At 66.5% G+C, this 20,627-nt stretch overlaps 1 protein-coding gene and 1 long non-coding RNA gene across 3 annotated transcripts; one reads left to right on the top strand and one right to left on the bottom strand.

Moving 5' to 3' along the window:
* The first annotated feature begins 78 nt into the window (after window positions 1-78).
* On the top strand, window positions 79-803 carry LOC140627567 (uncharacterized). Its single transcript, XR_012026240.1, has 3 exons — window positions 79-182; window positions 344-543; window positions 614-803. It is a non-coding gene; the product is annotated as an uncharacterized lncRNA (long non-coding RNA).
* Window positions 804-13,282: 12,479 nt separating this feature from the next.
* Window positions 13,283-15,552, bottom strand: EMD (emerin). Of its 2 annotated transcripts, none has more exons than XM_072815234.1 (6): window positions 15,386-15,552; window positions 15,192-15,299; window positions 14,951-15,028; window positions 14,590-14,723; window positions 14,091-14,164; window positions 13,283-14,013 (listed from the first exon to the last, which is right to left on the bottom strand). In XM_072815234.1, the coding sequence occupies exons 1-6, from the start codon at window positions 15,465-15,467 to the stop codon at window positions 13,680-13,682; spliced, it is 810 nt and encodes a 269-aa protein (XP_072671335.1). In that variant the 5' UTR covers window positions 15,468-15,552; the 3' UTR covers window positions 13,283-13,679. The 2 variants fall into 2 exon arrangements, with proteins under 2 accessions (XP_072671335.1, XP_072671334.1); XM_072815233.1 differs by having other exon boundaries at window positions 14,091-14,137; window positions 15,386-15,544.
* Window positions 15,553-20,627: the final 5,075 nt, after the last annotated feature.

The raw sequence follows: 20,627 nt of genomic DNA, 5'->3' as shown, positions 1-20,627 counted from the left end.
GCGGGCCACGTGCTGGGGTCTGTGCCGTCACTCATTGTGCTGCAGCCAATGGGCGGCGCCGGCGCCAGGCCGCCGCCCCGAGGTGCGCACCCCCACGCCCAGAGGGGCGCAGCAGCCGGGGGCCCAGGCACCGCCGGGGGAGGGAGCGCTGCGGCTAACGTCGGCTCCAGCGACCGCCAGAGGTACGCCCCAGACGGAGGGACGCCGCCTGCGGGGGGTGACGCCCGGAGGGACAGGGCTGCGGGCGGGGGCGGGCTGCGGGTGGGGCGGCGGCAGGGCTGTGCGGGCGCTGCCAGGCCGAGAGGGAAATGACAGGCGACACGGTGATCGTCCTCAAACTCAGGCCGGCGAGCACATGGGGTGCGCGCGCAGTCGTCGACGGAGCAGCCCCCCCGCGGGCGCGACAGCCGAGCGGCGCTGCCCCCCCGCACTCCGAGACCGCGGGCCCAGGGGCGCTGGCCGCGAATTCGGCACCGCGGGGCACACGCCCCAAGGCCTGCCTTACCCGGACGGGAGGACAAGCGGGGACGCCCAGCACTCAAGGTAGGGCCCGGGAGCCCGGGAAGGGGCGGGCAGGGGGCGTGCCCACGCTCACCCGGCCCGTCCTCCGCAGGCTGACGCTCAGAGGCACTCGGAGCTCCCCGATCCTCAGCTCCCAGCGAGGCCAACCGTGGGTCCCAATTCCGGGCTGCAGGGCCGCGCTCCTCCACGCCGGCCTCCCTTGCACGTGGGAAACGCAGAGAGCCTGGGAATTCCACTGACGCTGGCATCTGTGAGCCGCACAATGAAACCCCGTGTCTGATTTCCTGCCCTGAGCCCTTGAGGGAGAGGGAGTAAGAGGATTTGGGGGGCTGCGGAGCAGGGACGCTGCTGGTTCTACTGTGAGCCAAGCGGACAGGGAAGGACCCTGAGCTCGTCCCGCCTCGCCGCGCTGTCGGGGCGCCCCGGGCACCTCGCACACCCCGACCTCGCAGCCGTAGTGAGCACCACGGGCAGGGGAGCACCCGCCCGCCCCCGGCTCCCCGCGCCGGGGGGCCTGGAGCCTGCCGCCTGGGGGGTCCCTGCCGCCCGCCCGGGAGTCTCACCCCCCCAAGGGCAAGGGCGGAGCCGCCCCCAGGATCCATCCCGGCGGTCCGGCTCGGGGCCCACGCCGGTTCAGTCCCCAATCAGGCGGCAGGAGTCAGCATTCTAGAAACAGTCCCTCCGCGGAGGGAACTGCAGGCGAGCAGCAGGGTCCTCGGCCTGACGGCGGGGACTGCGGGGACGGGCGGCCCGGAGCCCCCCGGAGCCCCGGGGCTGTGGGAGGAACCTGAGGCCCAGGGCGAGGGCAGGAGGGGGGGCTGGCCTCCGAAGCGAGGGCCCTGGACTCGTGGGGGGACTGCTGTCGCCCGCGGGGAAGGAGGAAGCCACATGACCCTCCAAGGGGGGACCCCGCGCAGGAGGGGGCTGCTGAGGCCCCGGCTTCCCGCCGCTGGGCCTGGCCTGGGCGCCCCACCTCTGCTGTACCCCCGCCCCCCGCTGCCATTCCTGCTGCAATGACTGTGGTTCTTAGGCCTCGTGTGCTTTCCCACACCTGCCTGGACGCTCCCCTGTGTTTGAAGGAAGCCCCGCACCCAGCCTGGGGCTGGGACGCCCCACCCCGACACCCAGGGGTGCGGCCCTGGCGACCGGCCGCCCAGCTGCGCCTGGCCTGGGCCCCTCGGATGTCGGCTCTTCCCGTGACGCCTTGCCCTGGGTCCTCGGGTCCGTGTAGCTCAGGGGCTGGTGGCCACGTGCGGAGCGAGTGGCTTTCTACCCCAGTAGTGCAAACCGTGTGTAAATACCTGTGAGCACCCTCCGTGAGCTCAGCAGGATTCAAAGGTCAGTCCCTGAGGTGCAGCCCCCTACACACACGCGCACACACGCGCACACACGCTTAACCACGTGAGCAGGCCCTTCTCGGGCTCACCCTCCGCCCTCGGCTGCGTGCTGGCCCGAGGCCCCCCGGGGGTACTCGACTGGGCCCCCCTCTCAGGCCTCAGGAGCCTACGGGTTCCCCGGGGGACTGTAGAGCAGGCCCCCCGAAGGGCTCGGCTGGCAGCCCTGCGGCCTGGACGGGGCCTCAGCTGCCTGCCAGCCGGGGTGCAGAGGAAGCCGCCCCACCCGCTGGAGGGCTCTCCTCCTTTCCTCACCTGCAGACGGGCTCCCCCCTGGGGAGCTGGGCCAGGAGCCAGCAGTGCTGGCAGGACAGTGGGGGGCGGCTCCTCCAGCAGCAGGGGGCCCGCTGGAGCCCCTGGGCCCGCAGCCTGGGGAAGGCAGCCCCTGCTCGGGGACACTGGGACGGCAGTGGGGGGATCTCCCCCGCGCCCCCACCCGCAGCTCATTCACGCCCACCTCTTTTCCTATCCCTGTCCTTCCTTCCCCCGCGGAGCTCACCCTTCCAGAACCTGGGTTTGGGTTTGGCGGGACCTGCTGTCCCTGCTGAAAGCCGTCCCCCCTGGCACCCGGGAAACCCCAGGGCAGCTCCCCCCGCAGCCTCGGCCTCATCCCCGCTCCCTCCTCTCATTCCCGGGCTCTGCTCCCCAGGGATCTCCCTGGCTGACCTGCGGCCACGATGCACTGAAACAGCGTCACTAACCTTTCCCCATTCCCCACTTCCTGCCCTTCTCCCGCACTGGACTGGCCTCCCGGGTCCGGTCGGCAGGGCCCGGGGGCAGAGCGGCGGGGCCGGCCCCCACCCTGCGGCCCCGGGCAGCACGGGACCGTGTGGACGACGCCCGGGGCCGCGGCGATGGGCCCAGCACGGAGGGACTGGCAGCGGGGACTGCCGAGCTCCCCCCGAGTCACCTGACCAGCCTCACGCGAGGGAAGAGGCCTTTGTGCCCGGGATCATCGACTGGGAGCTTCGTACATTTGGTCCTACAAACGAGTGCAACTTCGGGGCGCCTGGCGGGCTCCGCTGAGGAGCAAGCAACTCGACCTCGGGGTTGTGGGTGCGAGCCCCACGGGGGTGTACACAGCGCTTCAAAGTAAAATCTTAAAAAAGAGGCGTAACTTCTCTTGTAAAAAAAAAAAAAAGGGATCCCTGGGTGGCGCAGCGGTTTGGCGCCTGCCTTTGGCCCAGGGCGCGATCCTGGAGACCCGGGATCGAGTCCCACATCGGGCTCCCGGTGCATGGAGCCTGCTTCTCCCTCTGCCTGTGTCTCTGTCTCTCTCTCTCTCTCTGTATGACTGTCATAAATAAATTAAAAAAAAAAAAAAGACTTATTGGGGGGTATCTTGGGCGGCTCAGCGGTTTAGCACGCCTTCGGCCCAGAGCGTGATCCTGGAGACCCGGGATCCAGTCCCGCGTCAGGCTCCCTGCATGGGGCCTGCTTCTCCCTCTGACTGTCTCTGACTCTGCCTGAGAGACACAGAGAGAGAGGCAGAGACACAGGCAGAAGTAGAAGCAGCTCCCTGCGGGGAGCCCAGGACCCCGGGATCACGCCCTGAGCCAAAGGCAGACGCTCAACCGCTGAGCCACCCCGCGCCCAACACCCATCACCTCCTGACAGCCCAACCAGCAGGCTGAGTCTTTCAAGACAAAGACGCACTGAGGGAAACACGTGCAACATTCGTGACAACTAAGAGCCCTAGCGGAGGGCAAGTACGCGTCCTTCGGGGAGGCAATTACTTCGCGTATTAAGACGTCCAGTGCCCACAGGCCGTGACCTGGCGATTCCACCAGGAAGAGGGAGCGGCCTGGAGGGCGATTGACACCTTCACGGTGTGGACTTGCAGCGCTGCGATGAACCGCAGAGAGAGAGGAGAAAGGGACAGGTACCACCAACTGGGGGGCCGCATTATGTAAACTATGGCACATGGATGCTGTCAAAGCCATGCAGCCAGAGAAGCAGTGAGCTAGACATTTGTTTAATGACCTGGAAGGTTTCCACAGAGCTTTTTTTTTTTTTTAAGATTTTATTCACTTATTCATGAGAGATTTCATCCTGATTCTCCAGGATCATGGCCTGGGTCAAAGGCGGCGCCAAAGCGCTGGGCCATCGGGGCTGCCCCTCCGGCAGGTCCTTAAAATTAAACGTCCAGGGGCGTGGGCTGGCTCAGTCTGCAGAGCGTGGGAATCTCGATCTCGGGATCCTGAGCCCCAGCCCCACGGTGGGTGCAGAGAAGATAGACCTTATTTTTTCTAAGATTTATTCATTTATTCATGATAGACACAGACAGAGAGAGAGGCAGAGACACAGGCAGAGGGAGAAGCAGGCTCCACGCAGGGAGCCCAACCCGGGACCGGATTCCGGGACTCCAGGATCGCGCCCTGGGCCCAAGGCAGGTGCTAAACCGCTGCGCCACCCAGGGATCCCGAAGAAGATAGACTTTAAAGCCAAGCGTCCATCGCCACAGGCCCCACCATTGTACCCTTGGGCATTTATACCAAACAGATGGACACAGGATGACACGGAAACGTGTCCATGAATGTTCCAGCAGGTGTAGTGGTAGGAACCCGCAGCTGGCAACAGGCATCCCGCCCTCCGCAGGGCGGGGGAATGCGCGTGCCCCTGGCTGCCCCAGGGCAAGGGCTGCAGCAGCTCGCAATAGGAAGGAAGAACCGACTGTGGACGCACACACGCACACACGCAGCAATCTGGATGGGCCTCCAGGGCGTGGTGTGAGGGGAGGGGGGGAGGGGGGGCCATCGCCCCGGGTTACTGATGCGGCCTGCACAGCGCACCGGTCCGTTTCCCTCAGTGATCAAGGGACCAAGCGCTAGACCAGAACACAGCACTGGTGGCCGAGGGGCGGGAGGAGAGGGGAGGAGGCTGTGCTTAGGCCAACGGGGGGGCTCCTCGGGAGGGACCGAGTGGGCAGGATGCCCAGGGGTCACTTGGATCTACCCGCGTGCGGGGCCGCGCGCGCGCACACGGACGCACCACGCTCCGAGCGGCCCTCGGGTGCCCCGTGCCATTTGCTAGTGTGCCCCGCGCAGTCGTGCAACACGCCGGCCCTAGGAGAACCGAGCGAAGCGCCCTGGAGGCTCCGGGTCATTCCCCGGAGTTTCCTCGCTGCCAGACCCAAGTCCAAACCAAAGCACACAGGCAGGGCGACTCTGCAGAGTCCCCAGTCCCCACGCCACCGCCGAGGCCCAGGGCCCGCGTCCAGGCCTCCCGCCGCTCCCGGGCCGGGGCTAGGAGGGGGCGCGGGGGCGGAGCCCGAGGGGCCTGCGGGTCGTGATTGGGCAGCGGGGCGTCCGTCAGGCTCCCAGGGGCCGGGCTTTCTCAGGCGGCCGGGGGGCGGGCCCGTCCGGAACCGAGCTTCTTGATTGGCGGAACGAAGCGGAAGGGGCGGGCCGGGAGGGCGGGGCCCCGCTACGGGCGGGGCGGGGCCCCCGCGCCTGCGCTGAGGGACGTAAGGGGACTCACCGGGGCGTCGGGGCGGGGCCAGCGCGCGGGAACCACGGCCCAGCCTTCCCCACGCGCCCGGGTCCCTGGGCTGCCGCCCCGCCGCTCCGGGGGTCTGGGCCCGGCCGGAGGCCGCCTTCCCCGAGGCCTGGGGGCCCCGTCCTTCCGGGGGAGGCCGAGGAGAAGCCCCTAGGGCGTCCGGGCCCCGGGGCGCGGTGGGGGGCTCCGTCGGGCTCCTCTCCCGCGCGCCCTGCAGGTCCCGCCCGCGCCGTCCTGGGAGTCTGACCCGCAGACGGCCGGGCGCGGTGTACCGGGGCCCCCGGGGCCGGAGTCGGGGCAGGGCGGTGGGCCCCCCCCGGGGCGACCGGGGACCGAGTCCGTCGCAGGCCAGGCCCCTGAGAGGGCTCGGCGGGGGGCTCCTGGGCGGTCCCCCTCGCAGGGCCGACCCCGACCGTGGCCCTGCCACACCCACGCGCGCGCCCTGCTCCTCGCCCCGCCCGCCGCGGGCCCCGCCGCGCGCACCCCCTGCAGCAGGCCACTGTGTCCCAGCGCCCTCGGGGTGCGTCGCACGGTTCTCTGCAAAGCGCAGGTCCCGAGGTCCCGGCAGCACACGCACACGCACACGCGTGCACACACACGCCCAGTGCCCGGCAGGTGGGCAGGGCGGCGGCCAGTGATGGGGACGGTTCTCTGCAAAGCGCGGGTCCCGAGGTCCCGGCAGCACGCGCACACGCACACGCGTGCACACACACGCCCAGTGCCCGGCAGGTGGGCGGGGGGGCGGCCAGTGATGGGGACGGTTCTCTGCAAAGCGCGGGTCCCGAGGTCCCGGCAGCACGCGCACACGCACACGCGTGCACACACACGCCCAGTGCCCGGCAGGTGGGCAGGACCACGGCCAGTGCGCGGGGGCGCGGTGCTCCCCGGGGCATGTGTGCACACTCGTGCGGTGGGCACGGCAGGAAGGTAACGAAGCGTTTCCCGCGGCCCTGGGCAGGTGTGCCCGGGGGGGGGGAGTCGTGCACCCGCACGCCCGGGCCGCTCCGGCCCCTCCCCGCGGCCGTCAGCTGTGCCGCCTGCCGGCCCGTCGGGGGAGCGCAGCAGGGTGCGCCGGCACGGGCGGCTCCAGGCTGCTGGAGGAGCGGGGCCTTCGGGACCCGGGCGCGCCGCGGTTCTCACGCTGCAGGGCCGCATGGGAAGCCCCGCAGGGTCTGTTCACACTCGGATCGCGGGCTCCGCCCCGGACTCTGAGCTTGCACACCTGAGGTGGGGCCTGAGAACAGCGCCTCGGGCAGCTCCGGGCTGCTGCGGCTGCTGCGCCTGCGCGACCGGGACCGCCCCCCCCCGTCCCCCCCCCAGCAGCCGGGCCCGGCCGGGAGTCCTAGGTGTGCGCATGCTCCCTGCCCTCCTGGGCCCCGCTCCTTCGCAGGGTCCCCGTGGCCCGCGCCTGGAGCTGCAGCCCTCGAGGGCTGGGGACTTCCCGCTGAGCGGCGGTCACCCTGCCCTGCCTGGGTGGGCGGGGTGGGGGCGGGGAGCGGCCTCGGCCCGGGGGCAAGGGGCGTCGGCTCGGGGCGCTGCCGGGCGGCCCCAGGCCCGGGTGACAGCACGTGGACACCAGGAGACGGGAGGGGAGGACCTCGGACTGCAGGGCGGAGACCCGCGGCCGCGCCCCAGCCGGGCCAGGAGCGGCCTGGACGGCGACAGTGGCCTGGGGGAGCCCGGCCGCGGGGCCTGCCGCCGAGGGCCCCCAGCGCTCTGCTCGGCGCGGCCGGCCTCTCCTGGGGCGCTGCCCCTCGCACCCCTTCTTCCCCGCCCCCGGCTGAGGCCGCTCCCTGCCCCCGGCTCCCCCACCCACGGCGGCGCTCTGGCCCGGGGCTGCGGTCGGTGGGAGCGGCAGGTGGAGGGCAAGGCCGGTCCCTGGCCACCGCGTGTCCCCGGGGCGAGCAGCTCGGGGACCCTGGCCCGTGAGCGCGTCCTGGCCGCGGGGTCCGGTGAGTGGCCTTCGGCTGGCCTCGGCCTCGGCCTCCCCGGCCCTGCGCCCGCGGGCGCCTCGGCCTTTTCCTTGTGGACACTTGGCGCCCTGCTGTCAGGAGACGCGCGCTGAGTCACATCTGCCTGCTATTTTTGCCCCGCCTGTCACTTGTCCCTTGACTCTGTGGTTTGGGGTTTGTCTTTGGTCAGGCACACAACTTGAGTTTGGGTGTCATCGGACTCTCCAGGCTTTTCCACATTTTTCTTTTTTAAGATTGATTCACTTGAGGGGTGTCTGGCTGGCTCAGCGTTTGGGTGCCTGCCTTGGGCTCGGGCCTGATCCCGGGGTGTAGGATCCAGTCCCGCGCCGGGCTCCCCGCGGGGAGCCCGCTTCTCCCCCTGCCTGTGGCTCTGCCTCTCTCACGGATAAATAAAGGAAAGCTTTAAAAAAAGAAACGTTTATTTTTTGAGACCGAAGGGACCAGGAGGAGCAGAGGGAGAGGGCGGGACGGGATCCCCAAGCCGACTCCCCGCTGAGCCGGGAGCCCCACGGCCTCCATCCCAGGACCCTGACGCCGTGACCTGAGCCCAGACCAAGAGGGGACGCTCAGCCCACTGAGTGAGCGGCGGCTCCGCAGCTCAGAGGGTCCCCGTCCTAGGGCACATCCCCCGGGGGAGGCGAGGCCCCAGCGCCCCGGGAGGCCCGAGGGGGGGCGCCTCCGGGCCTCTGGCAGGAGTTCGCCGCCCGGTGCAGGGGAGGCCCAGGAAGCCCTTGCCGTATCCGCAGCCCGGGGGCGCCCCGCGGGGGAGCTGTCGACCCCCAGGCTGGGTGGCAGCAGGTTCCCGGCTCCCAGGGCCCCACCCAGGGGCTCCGGCCTGCCCCCACCCCGTCCTCTCCTTCCCCCGGTGGGGGGAGCGGCCGCCCTGAGGCAGGGGTCCCCTCTGTGTGCACACAGGCCTCCTCCCTGGCCTCCCCCACTGCCCTGGCCTCCCCGGCGGCTGCCAAGCGGGCGGGGGCAGCGGGTGCGGAGGACAGGCCCGGGGGCACAGCCCAGGTGGGGGCGGCCCGGCTGGGGGTGGCGGGGCCGCGGGCAGGGGCGCAGAGGAGCGGCTGTCGGCACGTCCTTGCTCCGGAGAGGTGCCACCGCGTCCTCCCCCCCGGCGGGGACTCGCACGGGACTCCCCGGTGACACGCTCCCACTCGCTCGGCAGCTCTGCTGCGTCACGCGGCTTCCGGGGGCCGCTTGTCCTGCTGGCTGTCGCAGTGGGGCCCCTGGTGGCCGCCCTGTGCCCGTCGAGCCCGAGGACGGCGGGTGTCTCGGGAGCGGGGCAGGCTCCCCGGGCCCAGAGGCACAGGCCGCGGTGCTGGCTGGGCCTTCCCCTTGCCTCGGGGACGTGCTCGGGCTCCCGGGGACACCCGTCAGCAGGGGCAGGGCCGCGGGGTCCTGAGAGGGCTCCCCGGACACACCGAGGCCCCTGGATCCGCAGCCCCGGGCCACCCGCGACCTCGCCATCCCGCCGGCCTGTCCCACGGAGGCCTGGTGGGTGCTCAGCCCTCCCTCCCCCCGTGCACAGGGGCTCCCACTGGTGGCCGCCCTGGGAGTGGCCCTGCCACCCGGCCCCGGCCGGTCCCCACGCCCCCCCCCCAGGGGCCTGCCTCTCTCCCCGCCGCGTGTGCAGGCCTGTCCTCTGCAGGGGTGCCGACCCAGGGCAAAGGCAGCCGCCCCCACTGTGCAGGGCTCGCCTCACCCTCCGCCGCCCCTGGCTGCGGCCTCAGGGTGGCTCAGTGACACCTTCGGGGACTGTCCCGCGGGTAGTGGCGGAGGCGGGCCTGTCACCCAATCACTGAGCGGGTGGGGCGGGGGCTGCTGGGTGACGCGCCCCCGGAGGCACCTGCCCCCCGAGGAGGAGACCCCGGCCTCCGGGGGGCCTGTCCGCAGCCGGCCTGGGCCCAGGACCCCGCGGTCCGGGGCAGCAGAGCGCTGAGTGCACCTGAGGTCCCCGTGTCACGCGGCACCTGCGTGCTCCCGGCCCTGCCTGTCTGGGGGGCCACCCCAGCCTCGTCCCCCTGGCTGTGTCGGGGCCCTGGCGGTGGGGCTGCCCTGGAGCACCTTGGCCCCGCGTCCTGGAGTGGGGTGAGCCCACCGGGGCTGGGTGGCCCAAGGGACCCCCAACGGTCCCCGGACTGACGATCCCTGTGTTCAAGTGCTGGGACTCCGTCACCGGCTCAGTGGAGCAGCAGCCCCAGCCCCCCCGCAGGCCCAGTGCTCCCCTTTCCTCACCCGGAGGGGCGGGGGGGGACACAGGGGAGGGTCTGCCGCAGAGGTGTGGCTGGGCCAGGGCTGCAGGCTGCCTGTGGGGTGGGGGTGGTCACCTCGGCCATCTGCTGCCTGGGCCTGCCTGGACCTGGGGACCAGCCGGGACCTGCGGGCTGGTGGTGCTCCCGACCAGGGTGACCCTGTCCCCTCCCTGGACCTAATGGATGATGTGGGGCCGGCCCTGGGGGGGGTTGGCGGTCGGGGCTGGTGTGGGGCCTGCTGGGGCTGAGCCTCGCCCCCTGCTGGCTCTGGGGGACCTACCAGGCCTCCTCACCCGGTGCCCGAGTCCGGGAGCCTGGCTGGGGGCGGGGGGGTAGGAGGGTCCCAGGCCGTCTGTCCCCCGCAGGATGGAGCCCTGGCGGGCCTTGGCCGGGTACCATGGGCCTGTGTACCCCCGAGCCCTCCGCAGGGACGGCCTCCCGGTCCTGCTCCCTCCTGCCCCCGCCTGGGGGGGCGTCGGGCTCGGGCCCGGCCTGTGGCCTCCGTGCGGGGCTGTCCCCCAGCTGGCATCTCCTGGCCTGGCCGCCCGACATGGGTCACAGCCGCCCGGGGAGGGCCGGGGACCCCGGGTTAGCGGGGCGCGGCTCCGGAGCATCTCCCGTGGGGGCCCGGCCAGCTCGCCCGGCGGCGGGGCCTGAGCGCCTTCTCCGGTGCCCTCTGCCTCGGGTGCGCAGGGGGGTCCCGGGGCCGGCCACCAGGAGCGCGGGGCGGCAGGCCCGCACAGTCACGAACAGCGGGGCCCCACCGCCGGTGTCCCGCCCTTTAGGCGCTGAGGCCTGGGGTATTCTATCTCGGGAGCCACGCACTCGCCGCCTGGAGCTGGGGTCTGTGCTGTGCCCACGCTGTGCTGGGCCAAGTGGCCCCGTAGCCATCCGCGCAGGTGGCAGCTCCGGCTCCTGGGTGCTAGAGTGTCAAGGCAGGTGCACCTCGGGTCCGCCCTGTGCGGGCCCTTCTCCCCTAGAAGTGTCAGGGCCGCAGCGGAGAGGCAGGCTCAGGAGCAGCACCTGCAGCCTCTACCCCTCAGGGTGTGTAGGGCACCCCCTCTGCCCCCGTCCTGGGATGCTGCTCTGCCCTCGTTGGCAGCCCCGAAACTGTACCCGCAGTGCCCTACCTTTGGCTGCCGGGGCCTCTGCCCCATCACATCCACCACCCTGGCACCAGCAGAGCCACTGTGCTCGGGACCAGCAGCCACTGGCCCCCTGCTGTGGCCCCACTACCTCAGGAGCCCTTGGTGTGGATGGAGGGGAAGGAAGATGGCCTGAGCCTGGGGAAGGGGAGTCCTGGAGCCCTGGCTGCCCTGGTGGGGTGACTCCACAGCCCTGGGTGGCTTTAGAGAGGAGGCCTGTGGGAGCTTTCCGAGAGGTTGTCCCAGAACCCTAGAGAGCACTGGGTGAAGACCTTGAGGTCTGGGGCTCTATCAGAGCCCCGTGGAGCCGTTGACAACTTTCGATTGGGGCACTGAGAGCAGCAGGGAGCATTCAGGTGCCTTTATGGGGTTCCAGGGCCCTAGGGGTTGAGCACGGTACCAGGTGGGGCACAGGGCACTGGGAGAGGTGTGGGAGCACTCAGGGGCACAGGGAGCCCTGGATCGTGACACAAAGCCTGAAGCGCAGTTCCGGGGAAGCCCAGTGCCGTCCCTAGCTATCAAGACTCCACATAATGGGGGTGCCTCAGAGCCCTGCAGGATGTGGGGGGTGCTCTCTAGGGACTCTGGGAGCACTGAGCAGTCCTCCATCTGGCACATGGACCTGAATGGAGATGATTGTCCTTGGGGAATAAATGAATGGAAAGGGGGAGACTAGGGCACAGGGGTGGGACTGTTTCTCCCCTTTCCTGTCTTCTCTCTTGCAAGGAACCACAGGGGGTGCCAAGCACACCAGGCTTCCCCCTTTCCTGCAACAGGTAGAGGCCTACAGAGCACCATTCCATCCAGAAGCCGTGGCACTCTCTCCCTTCCTTGGGATGCCCCAAGCTCAGCTCCCCTTCCTCTGTGTCCCCTCGCTCGGCCCCAACTACTCCAGAGCGTCACCATGTCAACATCGCCACTCCCCCAGGCCCTGTGTTGGGTCCACTAGGCTCCCCTTGCCTTTCTGCCCAGATCCATAGCCTGCCCAGGCACTGAGTGCTTTGGGGGCAGCTGCACTCCCAGGCAGGGTCAGTCCCTTCCCCGAACACACTTGATTTGGGATCAGTTGGTGAAAGGAGCTGCCTCAATGTGCCTCTGCGGGGTCCTGGTGCACTGGAGACCTGACACAGGCCCACTGACCTGCCCGTCGGGCCCCTGTCATCGGTGAGGAGGCATTATGCTGTGTCCATGCCCACTGCGCGCCACGGAACATCTGGGTCTCCGCCCCGGCACTGACACAGTGAGGGGTGAGGGGTGAAGGGTGAAGGGTGAGGGGTAGAGGCGGGAGCCTGGGGGAAGTCCATTCCCCAGGGGACAAACCCGGAGGGAGTGGCTTGCAGCCAACAAGGGACGCCGAAGCTGTGTGTGTGTGGGGGGGATGCGAAATAAGAACCAACTCCTCTAGGTTTTTCTGGGTGTTCTAAATGCACGTGTTACTTTTAGGAAAACACACATGCACGCACACCCGCAAACGTGGGAGAAAGACTAGCATGCAGGAAAAAGAACCGGCCGGGAGCCAAGGGTAGGTGGGGTCCCAGTTCCAGCCCTGACCCAAGCTCACTCCGAGTCCTACGGCCTGAACCAGGAGCTGGTCAGAGGCCAGGGAGAGAGACCGGGGCCCCTCCCGTCGGGGAAGTCCACCGGAGCCCCTGCCTCCAGCTGAGCGCTTCCCCCTGGGCTGCCCCACCGAACCGTGTGCGTGGCCTCATGTGGCACGCTGCCCTGCGTTTCCCTGGCACGTGTGCGGATCCCTGGGTGGCTCAGCGTTTTGGCGCCTGCCTTCGGCCCAGGGTGTGATCCTGGAGACCTGGGATCGAGTCCCATGTTGGGCTCCCGGCACGGAGCCTGCTTCTCCCTCTGCCTGTGTCTCTGCCCCGCCCCCCCTTCTCATGAATAAATAAATATTTAAAAAGAAAATTTTGAGAAACAATCAATCAATAAGTAAATAAATAAATAATAAATGAATAAGTAAATAATACGTGTGTACTTTGCAGGTGGAGGTGCTCGCCTCCCGCACAGAAAACCTGGAGATAAGCAAGAACATAGGCAGGTGAGGGGTGGGATTTACACAGGGGTGATGCGGCATCCTGTGGGCCTCTCCCCCCCCCCGGACAAGCGGCCGCCCGGGAGGAGCCCGCCACTCGCCGCATTTCCTCCCTGTCCACCTGCCCTTGGGTACTGAGGCCGGCTGTCGGCTCCTCCCTGTCGGAACATCTGTAGCCAGTGCTGTGCACGCACCCTCACCTGCATTTATGGGGGAGCTCTCTGCATCCCGTGGGGGCACGCTTCTTTGCCTAGTTACAGCAGCTTTGGGTCACGAGTCAGGGAGCAAACCCTACCAGTAAAGCACAAACGTGCCCGTGGGTAGCATGCGATCCCTACCCCAACCCCAAAGCAAGAAGGGAGAGCGAACAAAGCCAGATGTTGCTCGTGGAGACCCAAGGCCTGGAGGCTCCCAGCCCAAGTCCTTCCCAGCAAAGAGAGCCCACACGTTAAAAATAAATGGTCTTTTTATTGTGTCCACGAAAACAAAGTCAGGGTGGCCTGGGTTAATCCCCCCCGACGAGGTGACAACAGACAGGAGGCATGCAATGACAACAACCATGTTCTCCTCTCCAGGAGAAGGGTCTTACCCTCCTGGGCCCTGGATCAGAGGCAAGCAGGACCAGGAGACTCCAGAGGAAGGCCTGCCCGGGCCCGCCATGCCGCGGAGGGCCTGGGCTTGCCACCTCCTGGGCAGAACGAGGCAGGGGAGCAAGCACTGCCCTGGGCCAAGCCCAGCACACCGAAGCTAGAACACACAGAAAAGCCCCCACCCCCTCCCCCAGCAGACACTACTAAGGCAGTCAGCCAGGACTTCCGGGAACAGCTGGCCACGAAGCCAGCCCCTCAGGGCTCCGTCCAGAAGGGATTGCCATCCTCAGCCTGCATGGAGTAGTAAACAAAGAGCAGGAAGGCAGCAAAGACCAGGAACAGGAGCAGCTGGCCCCAGAGTGGGACCTGGCGGTCCTGGCCCAGACCAGCCCCAGGGGCCTGCTTTTCTGGCCGGATAGCACGACGGGTGAGCCACGAAGTGGGGGAAGATGAAGATGAGGATATGGGAGAGGTGGAAGAGGGTGTGGGATAATAGGACAGGCCCAGGGAGCTTCTGGAGATGTTGGAAACAGGGCGGTAGTGCACGATGTTCTGGTAGGCGCTGTCCCGGCCATACCCGGAGCGTTCCCTGAGGCAGAGGACAGCAGGTGAGCCAGGGGGCCTGCGCCCAGAACCACCCGCTGCCCGGCCCTTCCTGCCACTCACCTGTCCTTGCTGTCCTCTTCAGAAGAGAAGAGACTGTCATCGCGCACCTGCAGGTAACAGTCAGGGAGAGGGGACTGGCCAGCAGAGTCAGCAGCCTGTAGCCTGTCCCGTCCTCACTGCAAACTAGCCTAGCTGAAACACCCGGACCCTGTTCCCTCCAAAACCCTCCTGAGTTACCAGCCTTAGCCCGGTAGGGCTTTGTCACCCGCTCCACAACTCGACAGGTATCCTGGCCGCCTGCACCTTACTTTCTGCCCCGGGGGGTCTGAGAAAGATCTCAAACCTAGATCCCAGGTCAGGGTGCACGGCGTCCCAGGTGCCCTAGTGTTAGGTCTGACACTCCCCCAAGGACGGCCCTGCCAAGGGAGGTGTGCACTTACCTTGCCTCTCGGGAAGCACAGGGCCTACCGCGTGCGCCCCCCCCCCCCCCGTCCAGGTTTTGTCCAAGCCCAGCTATGACCCCCACAGGTTGTATGCAGGTGCTCGGCAGCCAACTCACCTGGTGGTGAAAGGTGTCCGAATCTGCGAGTGAAGCTGATGGCTGGCGGAAGCCCTTGGAGGAGCCCACAGGCTCAGGGTCCCCGTAGGTCCTGGTGCTCAGGTAGCTCTCCTCGTAGTAGTCATCGCCGTAGCCTTGGGAAGGGGGGGAGAGCGGTAGCAAGGTGCACAGTGGCTGCGCCCACCTGGCCCTAATCTCAGTCCCACGTGGGAGCCTGTGGCACCGTCTCTCCCCTCTGGGGCTGCTGAGGATGACGGGCTTGAGATCCCAGGTCCCCCCAACACCAGGCTCCCTGAGGGAGGGGGTAAGGGTGACAGGGTGCCCCCCCCAGGGTGCCCCCCCCCCGCCCGCCCAGCCTTACCCTTGCTCTGGTAAAGCAAGGCGTCTTCTTTCTTGGGCAGATCGTACATATCCGAGTCCACGGATGCCGAATCTAAGTCTGAGGGGGGGGGGGGCGGGACCATTTGCCCCCGGCTCCCCTCCCTTCTTCCTGTGCCCCTCCCAGCCACCGCCCCTGCCACACCCTCCGGACCCCGTGCCCCCCGTCGCCCAAACCCCGTCCCCCTGGGAGGCCAGGTGGAGATCCGGGGCGGGGGCCTCACCCGAGAACCGATAGGAGAAATTGAAGGCGGACGAGTTGGGGGGCGACAGCCTCCGCCTCTGGGTCTCGTACTCGAAGATCTTCTTTTCGTAGAGCTTGCGAGTGGAACCTGGCCAGACACGGGACGCGGGGCGTCAGGGCCGCGGGCCGGACCCCGGGGGGGGGCGGGGAGGGGGCGCGCTCGCCGCCGCGTACCCACGACAGGCCCGTGCGGGATGTTGTACTGGCGCAGCACGGCGGCCAGCTCGGCGTCCGACAGGACCGCGTAGTCGTCCATGGCGGGCGGCGGGGACCCGGGGGCCCGGGCCTGGCGGGCGGCGGGCGGCGGGGAGCTGGGGGGGCCCGGGCCTGGCGACGCGGGCCCAGCTACCGCTGCCTCCGAGCACGGCGGGGGCGGCGCGAGCGTCTCGGGAGCGGCAGCGCTCGCGTCACGCCTGCGTCACGCTCGCGTCACGGCCGCGGGCTCTGCGGACTGCGCGCGGGGCGGGGCGGGGCCGGGCCGGCGGCGCCGGCGCGGAGCGGGGGACCGTGGGAGCGGGCGGGGCGGGCGTCATGACGTCAGACGTCGCAAGCGGGCGGGATAGGCTGGCGGCGGCGGCGGGGCGGGGCCGCGCTCCGGAGGGGCGGGGCCCGCCGGCCGAGGGGCGTCACGCGCTGGCGCGCAGGGGCGGGGCTCGAGCGAGGAGTCGGGCTTGCGGGGGCGGGGGACGAGCGTGGGCTCGCCGCGACGTGGGGGCGGGGCGGGGCGGGCGGTCGAGGCGTCACCGGCTGGCGTGTCGGGGTCGGGAGGGCGGGGGTGGGGACCTACGCAAGTCGAACCGGCAGAAACCGGCCAGGACAGGAAAGCGGCGCAGGACTGACGCGCTGGGCGCGGCTCGCGCTCCCTGAGTCACGCGGGCTCCGACGGTCCCCGCAGCCCCCTGCCCCCTGCCCCCTCCGCACCCCGCGCTCCCCGGCCGCCCCGGGCCGGCCGCGCCTCCGCCGCAGCGCGAAGGGACCCCGATCCCGAGAGCGGGCCCTCGGGGCCGCGGGGCCCAGGCCCGGGCAGCAGCCGCCTCGGCCCCCGGTGCCACCCCGCCCCGCTCCGCTCTCCACCTGCGCCCGTCGTCCCGCAGGTCCCCAGCGCCTCCCACCCTCCCTCCCTCCCTCCCTCCCACTGCGCCCGGGAGGAAATGGGGCACTGGGCCAGGAGGCCGCGGGCACCCCAGGAGCGGGCATCCTTGCAAGGCACTGGGCGTGCCCGTGGGCGCTGGCAGGGGGCCGAGCCCGGCGTGCGGGCGGCGGCCAGCGTGCGCCCGACCCCCGCGCCAGCCACCTGGGGCGTCGGGGCTTTCCTCTGCTGTCCAGGGCGTCCCCGTGGCAGCCTGGGGGGGCGGGGAGCCTTCAAGCCCCCGACGACCTGCTGGGCCGGCTCTGCGCGCTTGGGCCTGGGTGGGCCCCGGGGTGAGCCGAGCACAGGGGGCCCCGGCGTACTCGCGGGTGAGCGCGCGAGGTTGCAAGGCCGTGGAGAGCCTGCACTGTCATTAGGAATTCGTGAAGGCCTTGGTCGCAAAGAGCTGTTCTGGGGGGATTGGAAAGGTGGTGACAATCATATTCTAAATGAAGCCAACTCAGGGAATGTGGGTACAAATGAAGCGCCCCCCCCCCCCCGGAGGCCCAGAACTAGGAGCATAGGGAGAAGAGGTGCTATCTTTGATATCAGATGATAGCTAGTGACAGGGACAAGAGACAGGTCTCCGATTCATCCTGGTCCAGCTGGTGAGGGTCACAGACCAGTTCTCCTTGGGTCACAGGATGGAGAAGAGGAAGCCACACAGGGAGTGGTGAGATGGGGCCTTGGTGTGAACACACACACAGACTCGAGACGTGCCCCTGGCGGGGTTTGGGGTTTCAGAGCACAGGCCAAGCTGCTCCGTCTCCTGAAATAGGAGGAGGAGGTGCGTGGGCCTGCCGACAAGTGCATGGCAGTAAAGGGGAGGACAGCCCTGGGCAGGGCAGGCACTTGCTGCTTATCTTTCAGAGCAGGGAAGGAGATGGCATTTGGACTCTGGCGCGCAGAGGCTGCCTCATGGAATTTGGAGTTTTGGCAAGATCAGATTCCCCAGCACCTCTCCAAGCCTTCTTCTGCAATGCTGGCCCCTGTCCCAGAGGCTCAGTCCTCCCCCATGCCACCCCTCCCTGTAGGGATCCAAGCTGTTTCCTTATGAGGTCAAGGAATTCTAGGTTTGCCTTCTCCCCAAGGAGCACCCCCTCCCCCAGCACCTGCCTCGGCACTCTGCCTTTTATGTCCCACCTATGGCCCCACTATGGGGATCCCACCATCAATGGTACCAGGAGGCTGAACTGTGATGCTTCCGTGCGCCCGCCCCTTGGGCACCTGTAGCCCAGGTCCAGCCCCACCGCAGTGGAGACCTGCTCAGACCACCGGAAACCAGACACACTCTTGACCACGGGAGCTAAGAGGCCCTCCGCACCACCGCCATCGCCGAGAGGAGGAATTGGGGGCCTAGAGAGGGCGCACACTTGCCCAAGGACCTCTAGTGCAGGAATTCAATCACAGACATTCCCACAGCTGGGTCCTAGTTCTCAGGGCAACGGCCTCGACGGTGTGGCCCAGTGGGGGTTCTGAGTCCTCAGAGAGGCTGGTGGGGGGAATCTTCAGCCTTTAGCGGGGCTTTCTGGGAAGGGTGTGCACAGGTAAATAAGAGGAAGAATTTTTCTGGAACTGCAGCCAGGGTGGGAAGAGGTAGGAAACCACTGATTCCAAGTCAATAATAAAAAGACAGTTTCCTTTGGGGCACTGGGTGGCTCAGTCGGTTAAGCACCTGCCTTCAGCTGAGGTCATGATCCCAAGGTCTCGGGATAGAGCCCTGAGTCAGGCTCCCTGCTCAGCGAGGAGTCTGCTTCTCCCTTTGCCCCACTCCCTGCGTGTGTGCTTTCTTCCTCCCAAATAAATCTTTTTTTTAAAGATTTTATGCATTTATTCATAAGAGACACGGAGACAGAGGCAGAGACACAGGCAGAGGGAGAAGCAGGCTCCCTGCGGGGAGCCCGATGTGGGACTCGATCCCAGAACCCCAGGATCATGCCCTGGGCCGAAGGCAAGTGCTCAACCGCTGAGCCACCCAGGCATACCCCAATAAAATCTTTAAAAAAAGAAAAAAGAAAAAAGTTTCTCTTTTAAGGATGGGAATGGTTCTAAGCAGTATACAGTGTAACTTAGGCTCCCAGCAGGGTTGAAGGTTAAAGGAAATGTATCAACTCAAGCACATTTCTCAGGATTAGTGTCCAAGGAGAAGATTGTTCAGTGAGCAATTAACATTTTCCTTAAAATCAGAATCTTCTTAATACTTTAGTTTGATACGAAACTTAACTCTTTGGCCCGCCTGGGTGGCTCAGAGACTCCTGATTTCAGCTCAGCTCAGGATCTCAGGGTCCTAGGATTGAGCCCATCAGGGCCTCCGGCTCCCCGCTCAGTGGGGAGTCCGCTTCTCCCTCTCCCTCTGCCCCTCCCCCTGCTCATGCTGCCTCCTAAATAAACTCCTTTAAACATTGTTTAAATATTTTTTTAAAAACTGAAGTTTTCAAGGATGTCAAAGATCCTTTGGATTTTACCTGCTGGTATTCAAATGCACTGAAACATTGCTCAGAGGCCGCCCCGGCGGCTCAGCCGTCTGCCTTCGGCCCAGTGCGTGACCCCGGGGTCCCGGGATCGAGTCCCGCATCGGGTTCCCTGCAGGGAGCCTGCTTCTCCCTCTGCCTGTGTCTGTGCCTCTGTGTCTCTCGTGGATAAGTAAATAAAATATTTTTAAAAAGAGAAAGAGGGATCCCTGGGTGGCGCAGTGGTTTAGCGCCTGCCTTTGGCCCAGGGCGCGATCCTGGAGACCCGGGATCGAATCCCACGTCGGGCTCCCGGTGCATGGAGCCTGCTTCTCCCTCTGCCTGTGTCTCTGCCTCTCTCTCTCTCTCTCTCTGTGACTATCATAAATAAATAAAAATTAAAAAAAATAAAATAAAATAAAAAGAGAAAGAAACGTTGCTCAGAGAGTAACAAAAGTTGTAAGATCATGACTTGTGAAAATTATTATGTGGAAGATTGTCTCAATCAATATAAAACAGTGAATGGTTAGCTGACTAAACGCCTCTCAGAGAACGCCCTGTGTTCCAATTCTAGAACACGTTGGTTCATCTTGGTACTACTGACACGGCCAGGTGGAGATTCAGCCTGCCTTGGTGGCAAGAATGGAACTGATTCTAGTGGTTTTCCAGAACCTTCAACGCAAGGAGAAAAAGCCTGTAATTTCATTTGATCTTCACCAGAGAGCCGTGGGTGCTGTGGGTGCTGTGGGTGCCGTGGGTGCCGTACAAAGCTTTGCTCCCCCAAAGCCCGGAGGAAGGAGAGATCAAGAGCTGCCTGCCTTTCTGGCTTGCATGTGGAGGGGAAGGGAGGGGGGGTAGGTGTAAAAAAGGATTCAAATGGGGGTGGGGGTCCCATAGTCCAGCCATGTGGCTGGAGCCTCCCTCGTGCCCCCCCACCTGTTGCAGTGGCTCCGGTTGTAATGTCTGTGGTAGGGCGGGCCTCCGTCCTTGAAGGGCAGCCTTGGCCGTGAGCTCCAGCACAGCTACCCCACAGACCCGAATGCCTGCTGCCCATCTGTGCTCATCCATCGAGTGACGCAAAGCACTGCCCTCCCCAGCAGTGTGTGTGGGGGGGTTCCCACCAGAGGGAGCAGCAGGAGACCCCCACCCTCCTAGGAGATGCCACTGTGGGTGTGGGTGGAAAGGCCATCACCAGTAGAGCTAGCAAAGGTGGCAGTGAATGCCTGGGGGCCTTAGGGGACAACGGTGTCCTCCTGTAGTGTTAAGACTGTAGGTGGCTAGCCCAGTGCGTTCGGCAGCTACCACCAGCTTCGCCCTCCCTCCCTCCCTCCCTTTCTTGTTTTTTAAAAAAAATTTTAGGGCAGCCCAGGTGGCTCAGTGGTTGAGTGCCGCCTTCGGCCCAGGGTGTGATCCTGGAGACCCGGGATCAAGTCCCACATCGGGCTCCCTGCATGGGGCCTGCTTCTCCCTCTGCCTGTGTCTCTGCCTCTCTCTCTCTCTCTCTCTCTCTCTCTCTCTGTCTCTGTCTCTCATGAATAAGTAAATAAAATCTTTTAAAAATTTTAGATTTATTTATTAGGGGGAGAGAGAGCGCGCACCTGCGTGGGGGGGTGTAGGGCAGAGGGAGAGAGAACCCCAAGCCCACTGCCGGCTGAGCACAGAACCCCACCTAGGGCTCCATCCCAGGACCCTGAGATCCCGATCTGAGTGCAGATCAAGAGTCCCGCGCTCAACCGTCTGAGCCACCCAGGCGCCCCTCTTCCTCCCTTTTAATGAGGTAGAAAAGAATAAAAAAGGTCAGAGTGCTTTTCAGGTACTTAGGAAAAGTCTCATTTTG

This window comes from Canis lupus, chromosome X (assembly GCF_048164855.1).
Source record: "Canis lupus baileyi chromosome X, mCanLup2.hap1, whole genome shotgun sequence".
Classification (NCBI taxonomy): Eukaryota; Metazoa; Chordata; class Mammalia; order Carnivora; family Canidae; genus Canis; species Canis lupus.
The sequence above is the reverse complement of the archived record's forward strand: the minus strand, read 5'-3'. Positions and strand labels throughout refer to the sequence as shown.

Excerpts from the sequence above, each read along its gene's own strand:
- EMD (XM_072815234.1), bottom strand. The coding sequence starts at position 15,467 with ATGGACGACTACGCGGTCCTGTCGGACGCCGAGCTGGCCGCCGTGCTG. Across the intron at positions 14,165-14,589 it reads CGGACACCTTTCACCACCAG|TCCCCTCTCCCTGACTGTTA; the intron begins GTGAGTTGGCTG and ends TCTGCTGGCCAG. Across the intron at positions 14,014-14,090 it reads GAAGAGGACAGCAAGGACAG|GGAACGCTCCGGGTATGGCC; the intron begins GTGAGTGGCAGG and ends CCTCTGCCTCAG.